General features: G+C 39.8%; 1 protein-coding gene and 1 long non-coding RNA gene across 2 annotated transcripts; one reads left to right on the plus strand and one right to left on the minus strand.

Moving 5' to 3' along the window:
- Positions 1–780: 780 nt before the first annotated feature.
- On the minus strand, positions 781–1,626 carry LOC121052741. Its single transcript, XR_005810084.1, has 2 exons — positions 1,184–1,626; positions 781–1,052 (listed from the first exon to the last, which is right to left on the minus strand). It is a non-coding gene; the product is annotated as an uncharacterized LOC121052741 (long non-coding RNA).
- Positions 1,627–16,613: 14,987 nt separating this feature from the next.
- Positions 16,614–17,791, plus strand: LOC112200100 (protein SRC2). The gene has a single exon (XM_024341117.2). It carries the CDS (start codon positions 16,708–16,710, stop codon positions 17,596–17,598), a length of 891 nt encoding a protein of 296 aa, XP_024196885.1. The 5' UTR covers positions 16,614–16,707; the 3' UTR covers positions 17,599–17,791.
- Positions 17,792–18,400: the final 609 nt, after the last annotated feature.

An 18,400-nucleotide genomic window follows, 5' to 3' on the forward strand; every position in this document is an offset into this window, starting at 1 on the left:
TTCAAGCAAAAACAGAACATGGATTTCAATTGCATCTAGATATTAAGAAGAAATTGAGTACTAACCACTATCTTCTCAGCAGCTTTACAAATCTTATTGACTTTGGCCTCAGATAAACATCTAATTCCAGTCAAGTTCTGCCAAACAACAATCAAATTAAGGAAATCCATCTAGAACATTTACAGCTTCAAAAATTCAGAGGTGAAGTTGGCTTTACCGTCTTGGTGAAGTTGCCATGTGTAGATCCCTGCGTCCCTAAGCTTCAACATCTCCTGCATTGATTCCCCGAGCAATCGATTTAGTCACAAGGATCCCTACTACTCTCACAATCCGTGACTAGGTCACTCATTCAAAAATGTGGCACACTTTAGTTCTAGTTATACTAGTTTTGGAAATCCTGAAACAGCTAGCCTTCTATCTTATCTGTTTTATCAATTTAAGAAATGTGATAATATGCAAAACTTGAGTAGATTTTCCTAAAATTGTAAATGACATTTGAAATAAGATTGTCAGATCCAAGTCAAATTACTATGTTAACAGTCTATGAATACCTCCACACGTCCTTTCTCATTCCTATTCCAAAGTGCAGGATGCACAATTTTATTGAACTGGCAGGTTTTATAAAAAAAAAAATCTCAGCAGCATGGTCAACTTACAAAATTCACCAAAAATTCATTGCAAATCCAAATGACAAGGAATCAGTTTTGAAACAAGCATTGGGATGTCTAGTTTAATATACAGAAAAACCAGAACTTAATGATTCAAATAGAAATTCAAATCTCAACAGAAAATCAGAGAACTTTTATAAATTCTGAAACTTTCTCAATTACAGACCAAACTTGGAAAATTCACAGAACGTTCACTTTATGTCGAAATGCGATGAAACTTTTCAGATCCTTTACTAACTAACAGAAGTAAAACATATCAAAAATTCAGGTCATTTGGAGGTCAATAAGTCAGGAAAAAGAAATACCAAAGAAGGCTGTACTGCAGGACAGTTGCCGCAGATATCCAGCAAATCCACTCATCTTACTTGGTTCATATTCATATAACTACGCAAGATTAGAATAATAGTAAGAATTGCAATTAAGCTAACTGCTAAACATGTTCATTGTAATTGCCAATCTGCCATTGAAATTAGCTCTAAATTAAAAAAATTTAGAGAGCATACAAAGAGAATAACCTGGTTTCCGAATGAGACATTCCTCTCAACCTCTCAAGTAGCCTCTCCCTAGCAGGCACAACAGCACCAGGCAGCCTCTCATTCCCACTCAGCAGCCTGGTCCAACCCGATTACCCGTACCCGATTCCAGCTCCACACTCCTGAAACCAACAAAATTCAACACCACGAAAAAACAGAATTTGCCACAACCCTTACCCAATTTGATTCTAATAGAAATCGACCCAGCAATCTCCGTCTTCTCCACATTTCAAACCTGCAGATTCCAGTCCTCCAAAACACAGATTCCATCTATGGTGTTCGTGCAGCTCGGATATGGCCGGTGTAGAGATGTTGCCGGTGTAGTGAGATGGCAGCCGGAATTCGAAAGGGAAGGAGGAACAGTGGCGGCGGGGAATGGCATTTCCTGGTGGTTGCAGAGGGAAGAGAGAATGAGAGAGGTCGGGGAAAAGAGAGAGAGAGAGAGAAGAAAGGGTCGTGCGGCCTAGAGAAAGAAGATAGAAAAAATGAGGGGCTGCTAGGGTTAATTTGTCTAAATACGTGATATTAGGAAAAGTCGATTTTTCCCATAACAAATTCCCGAAATCTTCAACGAGAAATAAACTTCCATACACCGTAACTTATTCATATCAAATCCGATTTAAACATGTCATGTATTCACAAACTCGGTATAATGTGCTCTACGACTTCTCTCAAAGAAATTTTCTCAAAATCGAAGCCGAACAAAAAGTAACATCCTTAATGTCTACTGTATATGAATGCATATGTGTGAAGGGATAGTTGTACTATATATGTAGTATGTATGTGATCGATAATGAATAGAACTATGTAACAGTACTTTTCGATAGTAGTATGTATGTGATCCTTCACTAACAAATCTTTTCTTTGGCCATTTTAAGAGATCTCTTATGAACCCACTTTTCGATTATATGTATGGACATCTCCACTATTCAATTTTAGGTCTTCATGAGTATATTACTTATACAAGTTTTCAGCACAATTGACGATCGTTAAGATAGTCATAATCATGATTTACTGTTAGGGTTTATGGTGGAATCTCCTAGTTAGCATGATCTCTTATCTATATAGGGCGGAATTTATAGTTAGCACCCCGGTTAGCGCGGAATCTACCAATTAGCATTATCGTGATTTACCATAGATGATCTCTTATCTACTTCCGCAACTAATAATATTGGGTTAGGGCGGAACCTCCCAATTAGCATGATCGATCGATCAAGTCTTATATAAATCCAATACACAAATATGTATCATGAATATATAACTATGAGACTCATAATATATATATATATATATATATATATATATATATATATATACAGGGCTTCTTGGGTGCGGACGTCCGTACCGTGCAGACGGTACGGATTTCCCGTTTTCCCCTACTTTCCAGCCACATTTTCACATCTTAACCGTTCAGTTTTTAGGTCATAATGTATAGATCACCTCTGCAAAATTTCAGCCATTTTGGTTATCGTTAAGGCATCCAAAACTACAATTTACCATTATAAATACGAACGGTTCCGATTAGACAGATTCGGTCCGTTCGTGTAAATTGTAATTTTGGATGCCTTAACGATCACCAAATTGGCTGAAATTTTGTAGAGTTGATCTATACATTAGGATCTAAAAAATGAACGGTTAAGATCTAAAAATGTGGCCGGAAAGTGGTCGAAAACAGGAAATCCGTACCTAAATTTCGGTACGGACATCCGCACCTGAGAAATATATTATATATATATATAATATGTACATGTATATGATATGTATATGTATATGTATATATATTATGAGATTTATCCGATCTTACCTTGTAACCAATATATAATAAAATCGTTTTGTCTTTAACATATAATCATCAAATCTAATAAACTAATAATATAATCATCAAGTAACCTGTGAAAAAATGGTAAAATTAATTTTGAAAAGTTAGAGATCTTATGCTCAATTCTCCTCTCTGACATAATATGTTTATAAAAATTAAATAATACAATTTAGAGAAATATTTCCAAGAGTCACTAGCCGTCGGAAATAATTTGTTCATTAGCGAGGGTACTTTGTTGCCCTCGAAATTAAGAAATCATTTCCGACAAAACCAACTGCCTCTCGGAAATAGGTCTACCATTACCGACAATACAAAATGTCGTCGAAAATAATACTAGCGCCAAAAGGTCCCGCCATTTTTTTTGTTTTTCCGACGAAATTGGAACTCTTTTCCTACAGCATATTATCCGTCGGAAATAAAATATATTTTGATAGAACATTTCCGACGACCATTTTTTGTGGTCGGAAAAAGAGTTCTTTTGCGAGGGCAATTATGTGCTGTCGGAAATTTTCGTCGGAAATGAGGACTTTTGTTGTAGTGGTCTTATTTAAAGTTTTTTTTCATAGCCTATTTACTTGCCCTTGGTAGCATAGTTTCTAGGCTTTCTTATATAAGTGAGCATGGGTACCGTCAAATGATCGGACTTAATCTATGTATCGATGTGGTTTACTACAAACTCTTTATCTACCCATATATGGTAGAGGGAGGATATGTAATGGTCTTTTCTGGCCTGAGTATTAATATATCGACATGATATTCTTAAAAAAAAAAAAAAACTCATAATAGAGTGAGGTCAAGAACCCAAACCCAAATCATTATTCATATGCTATAGTCGAAAAACCCTAAGAACCCTTTTTTTCTCTACCATCTAATTGCTCGTCCTCTCGGCCCTCCTTGGCGGCGCAAGCCTTGAGCCTTGTTGGCACAATGTAGACCTCCAGCCTCGTCGATAAGATGAGGACCTCGAACCTCGTTGGGACGATGGGACTCTTGTGCTTTGTTGACGGGATGCAAGCGTCACCAGAAGGAAGCCTAGTCTAGTCTATGCGTTGGAGGTGAAGGGAACCAAACAGATCTCCTTCTCATTGATGATTGGAGGCAGTACGACATGTCGTGGAGAAACCCAATTGACGCTGGTGCGAATTCTTCTTCTGGAGATGGCAGGCTCGGCTGCTGCTTCGTCTTGGCGGTGTTTTGTCTAGTTGTTAACGAAGGTAGGTGGGTCGATGGTTGGCATCTTGGGTGCGGGTAGGTCTGTGGGTGTCGTTAGCAGGCAGCGTGACAGCGACACTGGTTTTTCTGGCGAGATGAAGGGGGTTGGGCTTCCCTGCTCATCACACACGAGCTCGATTCATTGGGCCAAGGTTTTGCCTAGGCCTTATTACTATTTTTTTTAGTTTGTCTCTTTCTCAATAATTCTCTTTGTTTAGGGAACTCTATTTCCTATTGTTTTTAGAGCAACTATGAGTTTTTACCTTTAGGGTGTGTAGGCTTGCTTAAATAAGTGAGCATGTGTACCGTCAAATGATCAGACCTAATCTATGTATCGTTGTGGTTTACACAAACTCTTTATCTACTCATAGATGGTAGAGGGAGAATATGTAATTATTATTTCTGGTCTGAGTATTAATATATCAACATGATATTATTTCAAAAAAATAAAAAATAAAGTCAACTGAGCAAATTTAAAAATTCCAATAGAAATACTTTTTCAATAATTTCAGAGAGATTTAAACCTAGTTCCAATCCAGACACGTATCTTTCTCACTTTTGGTTGCTTTTCAAAGGAGTTGCACGTTTTTTTCTTGGCTTAGATCTTCTGTTTTCTAACTTTTCTTCGAGCCTTCTCGTGTACGTGCTCAAACAAAGACTTGGTCCACATATAAAGGAATCTATAAAGCATAATTGTTGGATCCGTTGGGTTGCTCATACTTTTTTATCAAGTACAAACATTGTCTATCATTCTCAGGCTCTGTTACCCTATTATATTATAATCACCAATAATTTATATGCTTAATTAGCACGATTAAATGGAAGAAATTATATACAGTTCTTTCTAATCATTGTTTTTCCAGGAAGTGCCCAATAACCATGATTACTACTTACGTCATCTCCAAGTTGATAGGTTCCTGGCTAGGTAGCAAAGAGCCATTGTTAGCATGCACATTACGCTGAGCCTTATTTGAGGCAAGATCTAGGGCTTTAGGTTAACTTAGGATCTAAGGTACGCAAGGTAGCTAGAACTTGATAGGGGATTTCCATCTGAACCATATCCATACGTTGTGCACTATAAGAGGAAGGCATTCATGGTGATCCGCCACACTTGCATCATTGGGGACCAAAGTTCTATCAACCTTGTCTGCTAAGGCCGAGGATTTTAAAGTATTGGAAGCGATCGATTTAGTCAACTCGGATCCAATTGGAAAAGAGAATGTCTAGTTGATGAAGGTCTTCTTATTGAAACAGTTAAGGGGCGCCTACTACATCTTCTAGGGTACTCGCTTTGTGATAAATATGTTTATTAGATTGTCAATCACTATTGTATGGTGATGATTAAGACACAACGAGAGCAATGACGGAGTCATAAAATCTAAACAAGTGGGTTAGTCTCTACACTGATGGGATAATTTTTTATTAATGATCGAGCCTATTTGGCTCATGCATTTGAGAATTTGTTGTCACGAGCCAATAAGAAGACATTATTCATCATAGTTATCGCTTCTGATGATGCTTTAACCTAATATTTAAACGTATTTTTTTTTAATGTCATCGATAAAAGAGATAGTGAGAATCTAATATCATAAAGAAAAATCATGTAAATTCATAATCAGTTTTCATTAGAAGTTGAGAAATTTTATTAACACATCCCTAAATACTTAATACACATTGAAATTTTTCTACGTTTAAAATAAGATTATATGGGTATATGAAATGACTAAAAAGACATCCATATTAGAAAATGAACTATAGTTGGAACATGTTTAATAGCTTTTAATATTGTTATAAATTACGCATTACAAAATTCTTATGATTGTTCATATTGTTTCACGGTAATTAATAGATAGAAAGAAAATAAAAACTAGTATGTGTTCAAGTAAATTCAGAATATGTGTCAGGCCCAAACTAGAGGTTACTTGTTCTAGTTGAAATAGGGTTTATATTAGAGATATTCTCGGAGAATCTTAGGAGATATCCAATCAATGTACGATTATGTTTCCATATACAACTCTATCTCTATGTGTGTAATCCTCTATATAAATAGGCCCCTATTATCAATGAAAGTACAACTCAATTCTCTCTCAATTCAGTTTTCCTTTAACACGTTATCAACACGAAGCCCTAACCCTGAAATCACAAAACTAAAAATCAAAAACCCGGAAAAATCTCAACCTTTCCACCAACGCTCCTAGCCCGTGCTAGTCTTGCTACCACTGTTGCACGAGCACCAACAACCTCCTGTGACTGCCCTGCTACCCAGCAACTGCCCAGCGCCTTCATTGCACCCATCAATTAGCTGGTTAGCCTCTGCCAGCAAAACGGAAAAAAAAAAAAAAAAAACCAGAAAACAGAAGGAGGAAGAAGAAAACTCGTAGAAGAAGAAAGAAAAGAGAAGGAAAAGAAGGAGAAAGAGAGAGTGGGCCCAGAAGAAGAAGAAAAGAATGAAAAAAAATAGGGGAACAGCCCCACTGTCAGAAGAAGAAAAGGAAGAAGAAGAAAAGGGGAATGACCAAGAAGAAAAGAAAGGAAGAAAGAAGAAAAATGGTGCGGGCCCAGAAGAGAAAAAAGGGGCAGAAAGCCCACTGAGAAGAAGGAAGCTTGGCCCAGTTAAGAGAAGCCCACTGACGCAGTCTTTGCCACGTCAGCAGCGGACAGCAACCTCCGGTCAACAACTTTTCCGGCCATTTCCCGGCAACTTTCCGACGACTTTTTCAGGTCAAATTTTCTGGCGACCTATTTCGCGTTATTTTTTACTAAATGTTCCCCTTTTTTTAGAGTTTTTAAATTCAATTTCTCTTCTTTTTCGGGGACTTGCAACCTCCTTTCTTCTACCCCCCCTTTCTTTATCATAGGGGAGACCAAATTAAGCCAAACTGTGGGGGTTCATGCTCACTCCAAGCTTAGAGCTTGTAGAGTTCCCCAAACTTAGAGTTTGTTGAGATAAAACGATCGACCGCAAACATCATTGTTTCGATCTAATCAACCCCTCTTGGAATCGAATTTCTTGGAAGCGACTATGCTTGAAAATTCCTAATTTCTTGGAAGCGACTACGCTCAGAAATTTTATTTGTTTTCGTGGTAGCCTTTTTCGCTCCGAAACTAACCCTAGTTTCTTGTTCTCTTTCAGGATGAGTAACCTAAACAAATTGGACTTTGCTCCCTTGGGAACAACTGGCTATGAATATCACAGGTGGGTTTGTGATATCCGCCAGCATCTCAAGGCCGATGGAATCTTGGATTTGATTCTAAAGCCTAGCCAGGACGTGCTAACTGTTGAGCAAGCTCAAGCTTTGGAAGCAAATAGAGCAGCCTTAGAGGAAAATAAGGCGAAAGCCATCATCCTAATGACTCGTCATATGGATGATTCGCTCCAGTACGAGTGTATGAATGAAGAAGACCCCAGAAGGCTGTGGGTCTCACTCGAAGATAGATTTGGTAACGTCCGTGACTATCTGCTTCTTGACCTAGAAGTGAGATGGCATAGCCTTCGCTTCTGTGATTTCAAGTCAGTTCTTGACTACAACTTGGAAGCACTTCGCATTAAATCCTTAATGGAATTATGTGGTAAAGAGATCACAAATGCGATGTTGATTGAGAAGACTCTCTCTACTTTCCCCATCTCTGCATTGATGGTTGCTAAGAACTATCGAATCGATGTTACTACAAGACGAATCACAAGGTTTCATGAGCTCATTGGAGCTATGAATGTCGCTGAAAAGCATGACAACATCTTTGTGAAGAACTATAATTCGAGATCTGTGGGAACATAGCATATTCCAGAATCCAATTATAGTCGCGCCCCCAAGAGAGGGCGCCAAGGAGAAACCCTAATCTTAGGAATACATTTGGACATTCTGGTCCATATAATCACTCTACTTGGGAAGGTAATTGTAACGTCCCGTACCTCAATTTACCAGTTTACTAGTCATTTGGATGGTAAACGACAACTATTTTAACTTTTACTTTCGTTTCCGTACTTTTAGTGGCCCTAAAAGTTGACTTTTTGTTCGGGTCAAAATTTGAGAAAATGTTCTTCATGAAAGTTGTAGAGGACGTTAAACCGAGCGCGTGCATATGTGGTACGTAAAAATCGCAGTTCGTATGCAAAAGTTATAAGTGAAATATGAAAGTTAATGTTTATGGTGGATTAGTATAAATTTGAAAAGTTACTGTGGCCGGGTAACTTTTTTTTCTTTTCTCTCTCCTTCCCCTGTGCTCTCTCTGTCTCTCTTCTGCAACTTTCTCTCTCTCTTCTGCAACTCTCTCTTCCTCTACCTCTAGGCCACCAAATGGCGAGCTGCGAGCGTCAATAGACTCGTCTCCTCCTCCTTAACACGCATGTAGGAGTTGTTTACGGCGGTTTGGCCGGAAATATGGAGATCGAAGCCAATATTTTTACTGTAGCAAATCAGTCAACGCCGATTTCCGGCCACCTCCGGTCATAAACCCAGGTCCATTAGAAGCGCCTTGAGCCACTCTTCATGCTTGCCAAGTTTCATAACCCAGATCGAAGCATGGAGGAAGAAAGCATAATTGGAAAATTTCACTATACTTCGGTGTGCTTAATTGTTCGGCCACTTCAAGATATTTTCTGACTTTGTCACAGTTGAGAAAGTTATTGGAAATGTTTAGATGATGCTGTGGATGAAATTTGGTGGCTGGAGGAGGAGTTGGCCGCCGCATGAACAGTGTTGCCGCATGAATAGTGCGACGGGTGAATAGTGCGGTGTATGAACAGTGATTAAAATTCTGTTTTAATTTAGTTAGTTAAATCACATAAATATTGTAGAGCTTATTTGTGAAGTTTGGTGATTTTTGGAGAAACTTGGAATTAATTATGAATTTCTGAAGTTTAGGGTTTCGATTATCAAATTACGAGAATCCGACCGTCGGATATCTCACGGTTCTGCCTTGGAACCTTTAAATTAACGAATTGGTATTAGTGGTATAATTTGGGCTAAATCCGAGGAGAATTGGGAGGTGAAATTATGAGGAATTGATTTTAGGAATTGTATTAAATTATTGAAGAATTATTCACGGAATATAATTGTGTACAGGACGACGTACCGAGCTATTGCTCGATGACGGAACACGAATGCGTGATCGTCGGAATAGTACTGTGAGTGGAATTTTGTTTTAAATAGCGATGCATGCATTTATTTTCTTAAATAATGCTCTAGTGATTATTCATATTACTTTTTGAGGAAATGAATTAATTTTCGGAAATTGATTTCGAATTATATCATGGATATGCTTTCAATAATGAGTTTCAAAGGTTGGTTTTGATTTATAATATTATTTGATGAATTCCTTATTTCCGAGGTAAATTTCTGGAATTAAGCATATCCCTAATCACCGAGTTAAGCTCCTGAAAGATTTTTAAGATGAGTTTCAATGGAGTTGGATATTCTCAATTGTTTATTGACTTTCGATTTTGGCATCGGGAATGCCTAATTAAGGATTTTGGATTTGGTTGGCTTCTTGGAGATTTTGAGAGATTTTTGGAAATGAGATTTACTTATACTAATTTCCGGTTTTGGTTACGGATTTGAGAATATTTGGGTGTGTGGGACACGCCGCCGATTTATTCCTATTTCTCATTTATCCATTTTGAGATTGAGAGTAATCTTGGCGTGCGGGGTCACGTCGTTAAATACATGGTTTCTATCTCGTGAGAAATGTGGGGAAGCTACATGGATTTACTGGTTTTCGATGATTTTTCCTCACCATACGCGGGTTATGTGATTAGGTCTCCTCCTCACTAACTTTGTGTTGGTGAGTGGTAGTTGAGGTAGCTTGTTCTCCTCCTCACCTACTTTGTGTTGGTGAGTGGCAGTAGAGGTGATTTATTCTCCTCCTCACGTGGGTGGCAGTCGAGGTTATTTGGTCTCCTCCTCGCACAATCTATGTGTGAGTGGAAGTTGAGGTTATTTGTTCTCCTCCTCGCACAATCTATGTGTGAGTGGCAGTTGAGGGTAGGTAGAGCCTGGGAGGCTCCATTTCCCGTATGGTGATATCTCTTCCCCATATCCTATCATTTCTCGACTAGCGAGGCTTAGTCTTATTTCCGTGTAACCAGCGGGACTGGTCTTATCCTGTTGAGTATCGGAGTTTCGATCTTTCCTCTCAGTTGTTTGTGACTAGCCGGGCTAGTCGGTTTTTCTTGAGCGGAGCTTCTCGTGATTTGTTTTCTAAATCGTTGCATGCATCGAGAGTTTTTTAAGGAAATAAATGTGGGAAAATATAAAATCCATTTAGTTTAAAAATTGTTTATTTTTGTCTACTCACGCTAACGTATTTTATGTACTTTCCCTTGGGCCCTTCGGTTTCAAATGCCCAGTTTGCAGGCGAATTGGTTGAGGTCGGGCGTACACGGGTTGAGGCATAGTCAACAGTATGGCTTCCGCATCTGCCTTTGAATTAGGTTTTTCTCTTATACCTTTCTGTTAGAATTGCTCTGATTACCTATGGGATTTATGCTATTCGAGTTGAGATGTGTGTTTTGGGAATTGGAGACTGATGTTGATTTGGGGAGCAGGATGGCTCCAGGAGCATAAGGATGAATTGATTGAGAAGTGTAAATGTTTTGTACAGGTTTGGGTAGCCCATTTTAGGGGAAGTTCCGCCAAATTTTTGGTAGAATTTCTTCTAAGGTGGGCCCCACAGGGTCTCTTCGGATTTCATGGTGAAATCCGGGGCGGGTCCTGTCAGTAATCGCCAAAATAGGCGAACACGGAACCTAAGAGGTCAACGTAGAAAGAGAGAGGGAGGCAACGCCTCTGGCCATGTTGGTGGCGCCACCATGAAGCTTTCAAAGCGCCTCAATCAATAGAGTTTGAGCAAAGAGATGTATGTTCTCAATGTGGAGTGTCTGATCATTAGACACACATTTGTAGAGCTCGTGAAGAAATTGTCACCGCCTACAAAGCATATTGTGAAGCAAGAGAAGCTCACTATATGGAACAAGAAGATCAAGAAGATGATCTAGAGTGAATGATTGAAGACTACAAATCTGGCTGGGATCAATAGATCACCAATTCTGTTTAAGTCTTTATTTTTCAAGAGATGTAATAGGCAATTGCCATATATTTTTGTAGTAAATGATAATGGTTTAGCTTTTCTTCAAAGTAGGCTCACTCAAAGTAAGTGTGATGTCTAGGAAGGTCTTGAGATTAGTGGTACTTAAGCGAGCCTTGCTCCACCGACATCTCTCTACTCACTTGGTCACATTTATTTTGGAATTACCGAAAGAAGTTAGACGACTACCATTGTTTTGCATTAGCTATCATTTTGGATTAGATTTTGTTTAGTCAAAGAGACAATGATGTAACTCCGTTGACTTATGAATAAAATTTCGAGTTCTTTATAACTCCATTTTGATTCTGAGCATATGAATTTTGTGACTACGATGGCTGGGCCATCGATATTAATTCAGGGACATGGAATAGCCCAAGTTCCACTTGCCAAATGACACCTTAATTACTATCACAGAAACTCTCTACGCTTCTAGGGCGATTTACACCTATGAATAGACAACGGATTCCATCTGAAAACGCATGTAGAGAACGAAAATGAGTTTCTTTGCAATACCTCTAATGATTGCGAACAAAGGGGCATCTTAGAGAAGTTTATGTGTCTCTCTAGTGGACTTTATGTCACTATTCAAGCTATTAAATCCAATAAAGTTACGGGAGAAGATCTCTTGGATTTAAACACATATTGGCTTTGTCACGACAGGATAGGTCATCCTGGTCATGATATGTTGATCCGTCTACTAAATACTTCACATGGACATCTTTTCATTCGAGCAAAATGAAGCATGAATCAAAAGTTAATTTCTGGACTAAGTGTGACCGACGCTGCTGCCTAGGGCACCGCCGCCATCCACCACCAGCCTGGGGCTGGCACAGTCCCTATCCATGACACCATGGATAGCATCCATCATGGTGATGCTGCAATCACCAACTTGCTTCAAATAGCGTTTCAGACGCTCAGGCCTAACCAAAATTCTCATTGGTTGATTCTAAAGCCTCTCGCTCGTTTTACAAAAGCCGTTCCTTAGGAAAATTAGAACTGAGATCGTCCTATGCAAAGGATATGAAAATACTCATTATGTTCTTACATAGAATCCCCATGGATTCTATGGACTGATTCAACCAACTTGCGGACGTTTAAATATCTCATGATATTGGTTGATACGCAAACACACTGGTCACGTGTTGTTCCATTGTCCACCTGTAAATGCTGCTTATGCTACACTTCTAACACATATCATATGACAACGGGCTCACTCCCCGGATCATCCTCTTCCGTCAATTGGACTTGACAATGCTAGAGAGTTTACATCGAAGACTTTCGATGGTTATTGCATTGGGACTAATGTTGGACATTATATTCCCATAAACACACCCAATTGGTCTCGCAGAAATGACTACGATGGTAGTCCGGACATTGATAATGCGCACTAATTTCCTTATATCCGCTTGGGGTGATGCAATATCGCATGCAACTATGCTAATTCATCTACGACCCACCGCCACTCAATCTATCTCTGCGTTACAGCTAGTGACTGGGTACAAGTATCATACTTACGCATATTTGAGTGTGCCATTTATGTGCCAATTGCGCCGCCACAACACTTTATGATGGGTACTCACAGATGAATGGGCAACTACGTTGGATTTGAGACTCCAACAATCTTCTGACACTTAATGCCCTTGCAAGGCGATCTCCTTACCGCTAGATTTGTGGATTGTCACTTTCATGAGACAGTCTTCCCGTCATTAGGGGGAGATAAGAACACGGATGTTCAGCAGAAAAGACAGGATTGTCGTGACCTGTCCCTACTATGTCTCATCTCGATCCCTACTAAAGTGACGAGATCACACATCTGCTGCAAATATGCCTGCAAAGGAAATACGTCCTTATGAGAGGACGTAGCACCACCCTACACGGAGGTAGGCATGGCGCCAACGCCAAAGAGAGTGGCACTCTGGCGTTACAGGCTATGGCCCCAGCTAGGATGCGTGGGAGGCCCGTTAGTTCGAATGATAGTTTGGCACAACCCAATCTTTTGATCATCAAAACTCAAAATTTGTCTCATGAGTATCTTCCGGGTTATGGTTATCGTTGGAGGATGCCTCAACGTCAGAACATATTCCTGAGAATATAGAGCTCTATGAAAATTACATTAGTGTATATGAGACGTGGGATAGAAACTCCATCATAATTGATGATGTAGTTGCACATTTCGTTGCACATGAGTTTGTTAAGTCAGATGATATCGAACCACGCTTCGTTGATGAATGAATTCCAACGTAGAGATTTGGCCTAAATGGAAAGATGCGATCTAGGTTAAGTTGGATTCTCTTACGAAGATGAAGGTTTTTGAGCCAGTGATGCCAACACCTCCTAACATAAAACCTATTGACTAATGGGTCTTCGTTCGAAAAGCGTGATGAGAAAAAGAGATGGCAATCTCGCCTTATGGCGCAAGGCTTCTCACAAAACTCCCTGGAATAGACTACGATGAGGAATATTATCTCGTAATGGATGTCATTACACTCCACTACCCTATCAGTTTGGTAGTTTCCTAATAACTGAAAATGCAGCTTACAAATGTGATCACTACATATCTTTATGGGGATCTAGATATGGAATGTACATGAAGGTTCATGGTGAACTTCATTTACCCAAGTCAAGTAGCTCTAGACCACGGAGCACGTTTACAAAAAGGTTGAAACACTCACTAAAGTGACTACTTGATTGGGAAGGGATATGCCCACGCGTTTCTATAACAAGTTTCGGATTCTATCACTGTTCATATTGGACATGATCTTCATTGGAAGCTCTTGAAGAGTTAAGGGAAACCGCTGAACATTTGAAATCCGAGTTTGAGATGAAGGATTTTGGGAGAACATGATTATGTCTCGGTTTAGAACTTGAGCATCGTGTCGATAGATGTTTAGGCATTTTGACAAGGTCAAGCCTTCAAGCACCCCCATGATCGTCCGTAGTCTTGATCCTGAAAAGGATCTTCTTCGTCGAAAGGATGATGACGAAGATGTGCTAGAGGCATAAGTGTCTTACTTAATATTATAGACGCATTATTGTACTTAGCTAAATGCACAAGACCAGACATCTCATTTGCAGTAAACTTGTTAGCTAAGATATAGCTCTCCGCCAACGCGACGCCATTAGGATTGGTGTAAAAGATATCTTTCAGTACTTGAGATGTACGATTGATATGAGCTTGTTCTATCCCTACAGAGAGATGATGGATTCGGACCCATCACACACCAGGAACGCCACCAACACTGGCCTGCGTCCTCTATCCCCATCCCAAAACGACATGTATTTTGGAAGGTTTTGTTGATATTGGGTATCTCTCTGACCCATACAAAGGTCATTCCCAAACTGGTTAAGTGTTCACCATGGGTAAAGACCATGATATCTTGGAGGTTTACAGAACAGACCGTAGTCGCTATATCTTCGAACAATGCAGAGATTATTGCTCTTCACAAAGTGATTCGTGAATGTATATGGATTGGATCCATAGTTACGCATGTTCGAACAATTGTGGTTTGAAATCTACCACAGATGAGCCTACGAGCATATAGGATAATGCTTCTTGTTTTGAAGCAAGGCTACATCAAAAGCGACCACACCAAGTATAATCAGCAACAACAAACTCTCCTCCAGATCAAAGTGAACTAGGTTCGATCTGAGGACAATATGACAGACTTGCTCACTAAGTCATTGCCTAAATTCCACTTTCGAGAAACATGTTGGTAGCATCATTTGAGGAAGTTATCCGAACTCTAATGACCGTAGTCGTCAGGGGGAGATGCAGACATCAGGGGGAGGTGTCTACATGTATGGTCTCGAAACGTGAAGGGTGTGTTGTGCTCTTTTTCCCTTCGACCGAGGTTATTTTTGTCCCACTGGGTTTTTGTTACTCGGCAAGGTTTTTAATGAGGCAATGAGAGAAGCACCACGTTTGGGCGACACAAGGGGGAGTGTTCAAGTAAATCCAGAATATGTGTCTGGCCCAAACTAGAGGTTACTTGCTTTAGTTGAAATAGGGTTTATATTAGAGATATTCTCGGATAATCTAAGGAGATATCCAATCAATGTACGATTGTGTTTCCATGTACAACTCTATCTCTATGTTTGTAATCCTCTATATAAAGAGGCCCCTATTATCAATGAAAGTACGACTCAATTCTCTCTGAATTCAGTTTTCTTTTAACAGTATGATATATATAAACCCTAATTGGAATCTTCTTCTACAAGCTGACTACTAGCAATTTTGCATTACAAAATCATTATGATTGTATATGTTGTTTCATGATAACTAATGGAGAGAAAATAACAACAATGTAGTTATAAACCTAGTTGCATCCTCATCATGTGTTCTTGATTATTTTCAACAATCTTGACTACCATTCAAAATTGTTAAGATTGTACAGGTGTCATGATAATAATTGAAAGAAAATTAAAATTATTATGATGATTTTGATAATTAAACGCATTTAAATTCATTATGATATATATAGAATGTTGTGATTATGATAAAGATTGGTATGATGATTTTCATATTAATTTATATATAGTGATTTCATATAGCATTTTGAGATTTGAGGATAATTCAGGTAGTTTGAGTGGTGTATTTAATAAAATGATAAAATAAGAAATCAAAAGGGTGGTGTATTAAGAGTAACTCCAACAGCTTCCCTATAATTTCTGTATAACAAGGAAGCAAAAGTTAAAGCTTTAGCATCTTTTTCTTCTCCAACTCCAACATATTCCCTATTTTACAACAATCTCTAAAATCTCCATATTATTCCTTAAAATTTTAGAGATTGCTATAAATATAGGGAATTTGGTTTTCTCTTTCCTCACTTTCCCTAAAATAGGGAAAGTTATAGGGAATCTGTTGGAGCAAAATAGGTTTTTTTTTTTTTTTCCCTAAAGTTATAGGGAAGCTGTTGGAGTTGCTCTAAGTATTTAGGAATGTGCGAAAAATTTCCCTGAGAAGTTTCCATCATTTCCTTGCAGTTTCAAATTTTACTGCCAAAATAAAAAAAATTATTTTCTTTCAATATTCCCCTTTCAAATTCTCTGTTCACATGAACCTAATCCTCGTTACAGATGAACCTCCCCGTTCTCCAACCAAGGAAAGGGACTTAATTTCTAAACTCATATAAAGTATATGCAATGCACCCGAAACTTCACATTTATTGTCTTGGGGGAGAATATTCCAAGAAAAGTTGGAAAACCATGCACCAAGACACTTTCTGTTTTCCTTAGCCGAAGCAACCTATATAGTATATACCCCAAATTTCATTGACTTTGACTTAGCACGCTCCTCTTCTATCTTCACCATACATATACAACACTTCCTTCCCAAATCCCTAATCTAAATCGATTTCTCTTCTCCCTGTCTCTCTTTTTTTCTGAAACCAAAATGGAGCAAAGGACTCTGGAGCTGGAGCTGGTCTCCGCCAAGGACCTGAAGGACGTGAACCTCATCTCCAAGATGGACGTCTACGCCGTCGTCTCCCTCGACGGCGACGCCTACTACGGCAAGCAGAAGACCAAGACCAAAGTCGTCCGCGCCTGCGGCACCAACCCCTCCTTCAACTTCCCCATGAGGTTCACCGTCGACGACACTCTCACCCAACAGAACCGCCTCTCCCTCCAAGTCAAGCTCGTCTGCGAGCGCAGCCTCGGCGACAAGGACATCGGCGTCGTTTACGTCCCCGTCAAGGAGCTCTTCGACTCCGCCGACCCCAAGAACATGAAGTTCATATCGTACCAGGTCAGACGACCCTCCGGGAAGCCCAAGGGCGAGCTCAGCTTTTCTTATAAATTTGGGGAGAAGGTCGCCGCGCCGGTGCCGGAGGTGGCCAAGAAGGGGGAGCCGGTGACGGCTTATCCGGTTGGAGGACCGTCCGCGCCGGCGTACGGGGCGTACCCTCTTCAGGCAACGAGTTCGTCCGGGTCGGGTTACCCGCCGCCTCAACCCGGGTATGGCTACCCGCCGCCGCCGCCAGCTGGGGCTGGATATCCGGAAGCGCCTCCACCGGGTTACGGGTACCCACCGCAGCAACCGGGCTACGCTTACCCGCCTCAGCAGCCCGGGTACGGATACCCACCGCCGCCGCCGGGTTACGGGTACCCGCCGGTGCAACAAGTGCAGCAACCGGAAAAGAAGAAGAGCAAGTTTGGAATGGGATTGGGCGCTGGGTTGCTAGGAGGTGCCCTTGGTGGGTTGTTGATTGGAGATATGATTTCCGATGGAGGCGGTGGATGCGGTGGCGGCGGCTGCGGCGGCGGCGGTTGCGGTGGTTTTTGATTTGGGAACCGTTATGTTGGTTTTGTTTAGATTTTAGAGTACTCTTTTCGTGTTGTTTGGATTCCGAATCCTACGAGTCTATGACATTTTCATTTACTGAATGTTCAACACAGCGTTTCGTATATTTGTATAATGTTCTTTTTTCTGTACTTTGATTTTGATTCTTATATGATGTTAATTGATTTTCTTGTTCGAGGTGTTAATAATCTCAGAAACTAGAAGCTTAAAATAATCGGATTCTGGGTTTGTCTCTAGCTCATATATTAGGGTTTGCCGGAAAATTTAACTGGAGTGGACTTTGTCCTCGTTGTAACAGACACCAACCTTATAATTTTACAATAAAAATCAATAACATTGTGTGCCGGCGGACATAAAGGAGGCATGGGCGCAGCAGCAAGTAATCTAAACTAGAATATCCTATAACCTCCGAGCAATGACTAAAATATTGAGTATAGAGAAAATATCAATAGTTCGGAAAATGGAAATTTCGATGGAAATATCGAGAAAGTTTCGATATCGATAAATTTTCAAAAAAATGATGGAAATTGGGAGAATATCATTGAAACTTTAAGTGAAACTTTGTTAACTACTTATTTGATCAATATATTATATATATATATATATATATATTTTTTTTTTTTTTTTTGAACACAAAGCAAAAGCTTTTATAGATAGAAGGCTCATAAGAGCGTTTTACAATCATGGATGAGAACATCAGTGATGCTTCCAGGTGGTTGTTGGAGCCACATAGAAGCCTGATTCTCTTCAAAACCAATGGCAGCTAAACGGTGAGCAACCGCAT

The sequence above is a fragment of the Rosa chinensis genome, chromosome 4 (assembly GCF_002994745.2).
Source record: "Rosa chinensis cultivar Old Blush chromosome 4, RchiOBHm-V2, whole genome shotgun sequence".
NCBI classification, from domain to species: Eukaryota; Viridiplantae; Streptophyta; class Magnoliopsida; order Rosales; family Rosaceae; genus Rosa; species Rosa chinensis.

Coding starts and splice junctions, on each gene's coding strand:
- LOC112200100 (XM_024341117.2), top strand. CDS start 16,708: ATGGAGCAAAGGACTCTGGAGCTGGAGCTGGTCTCCGCCAAGGACCTG.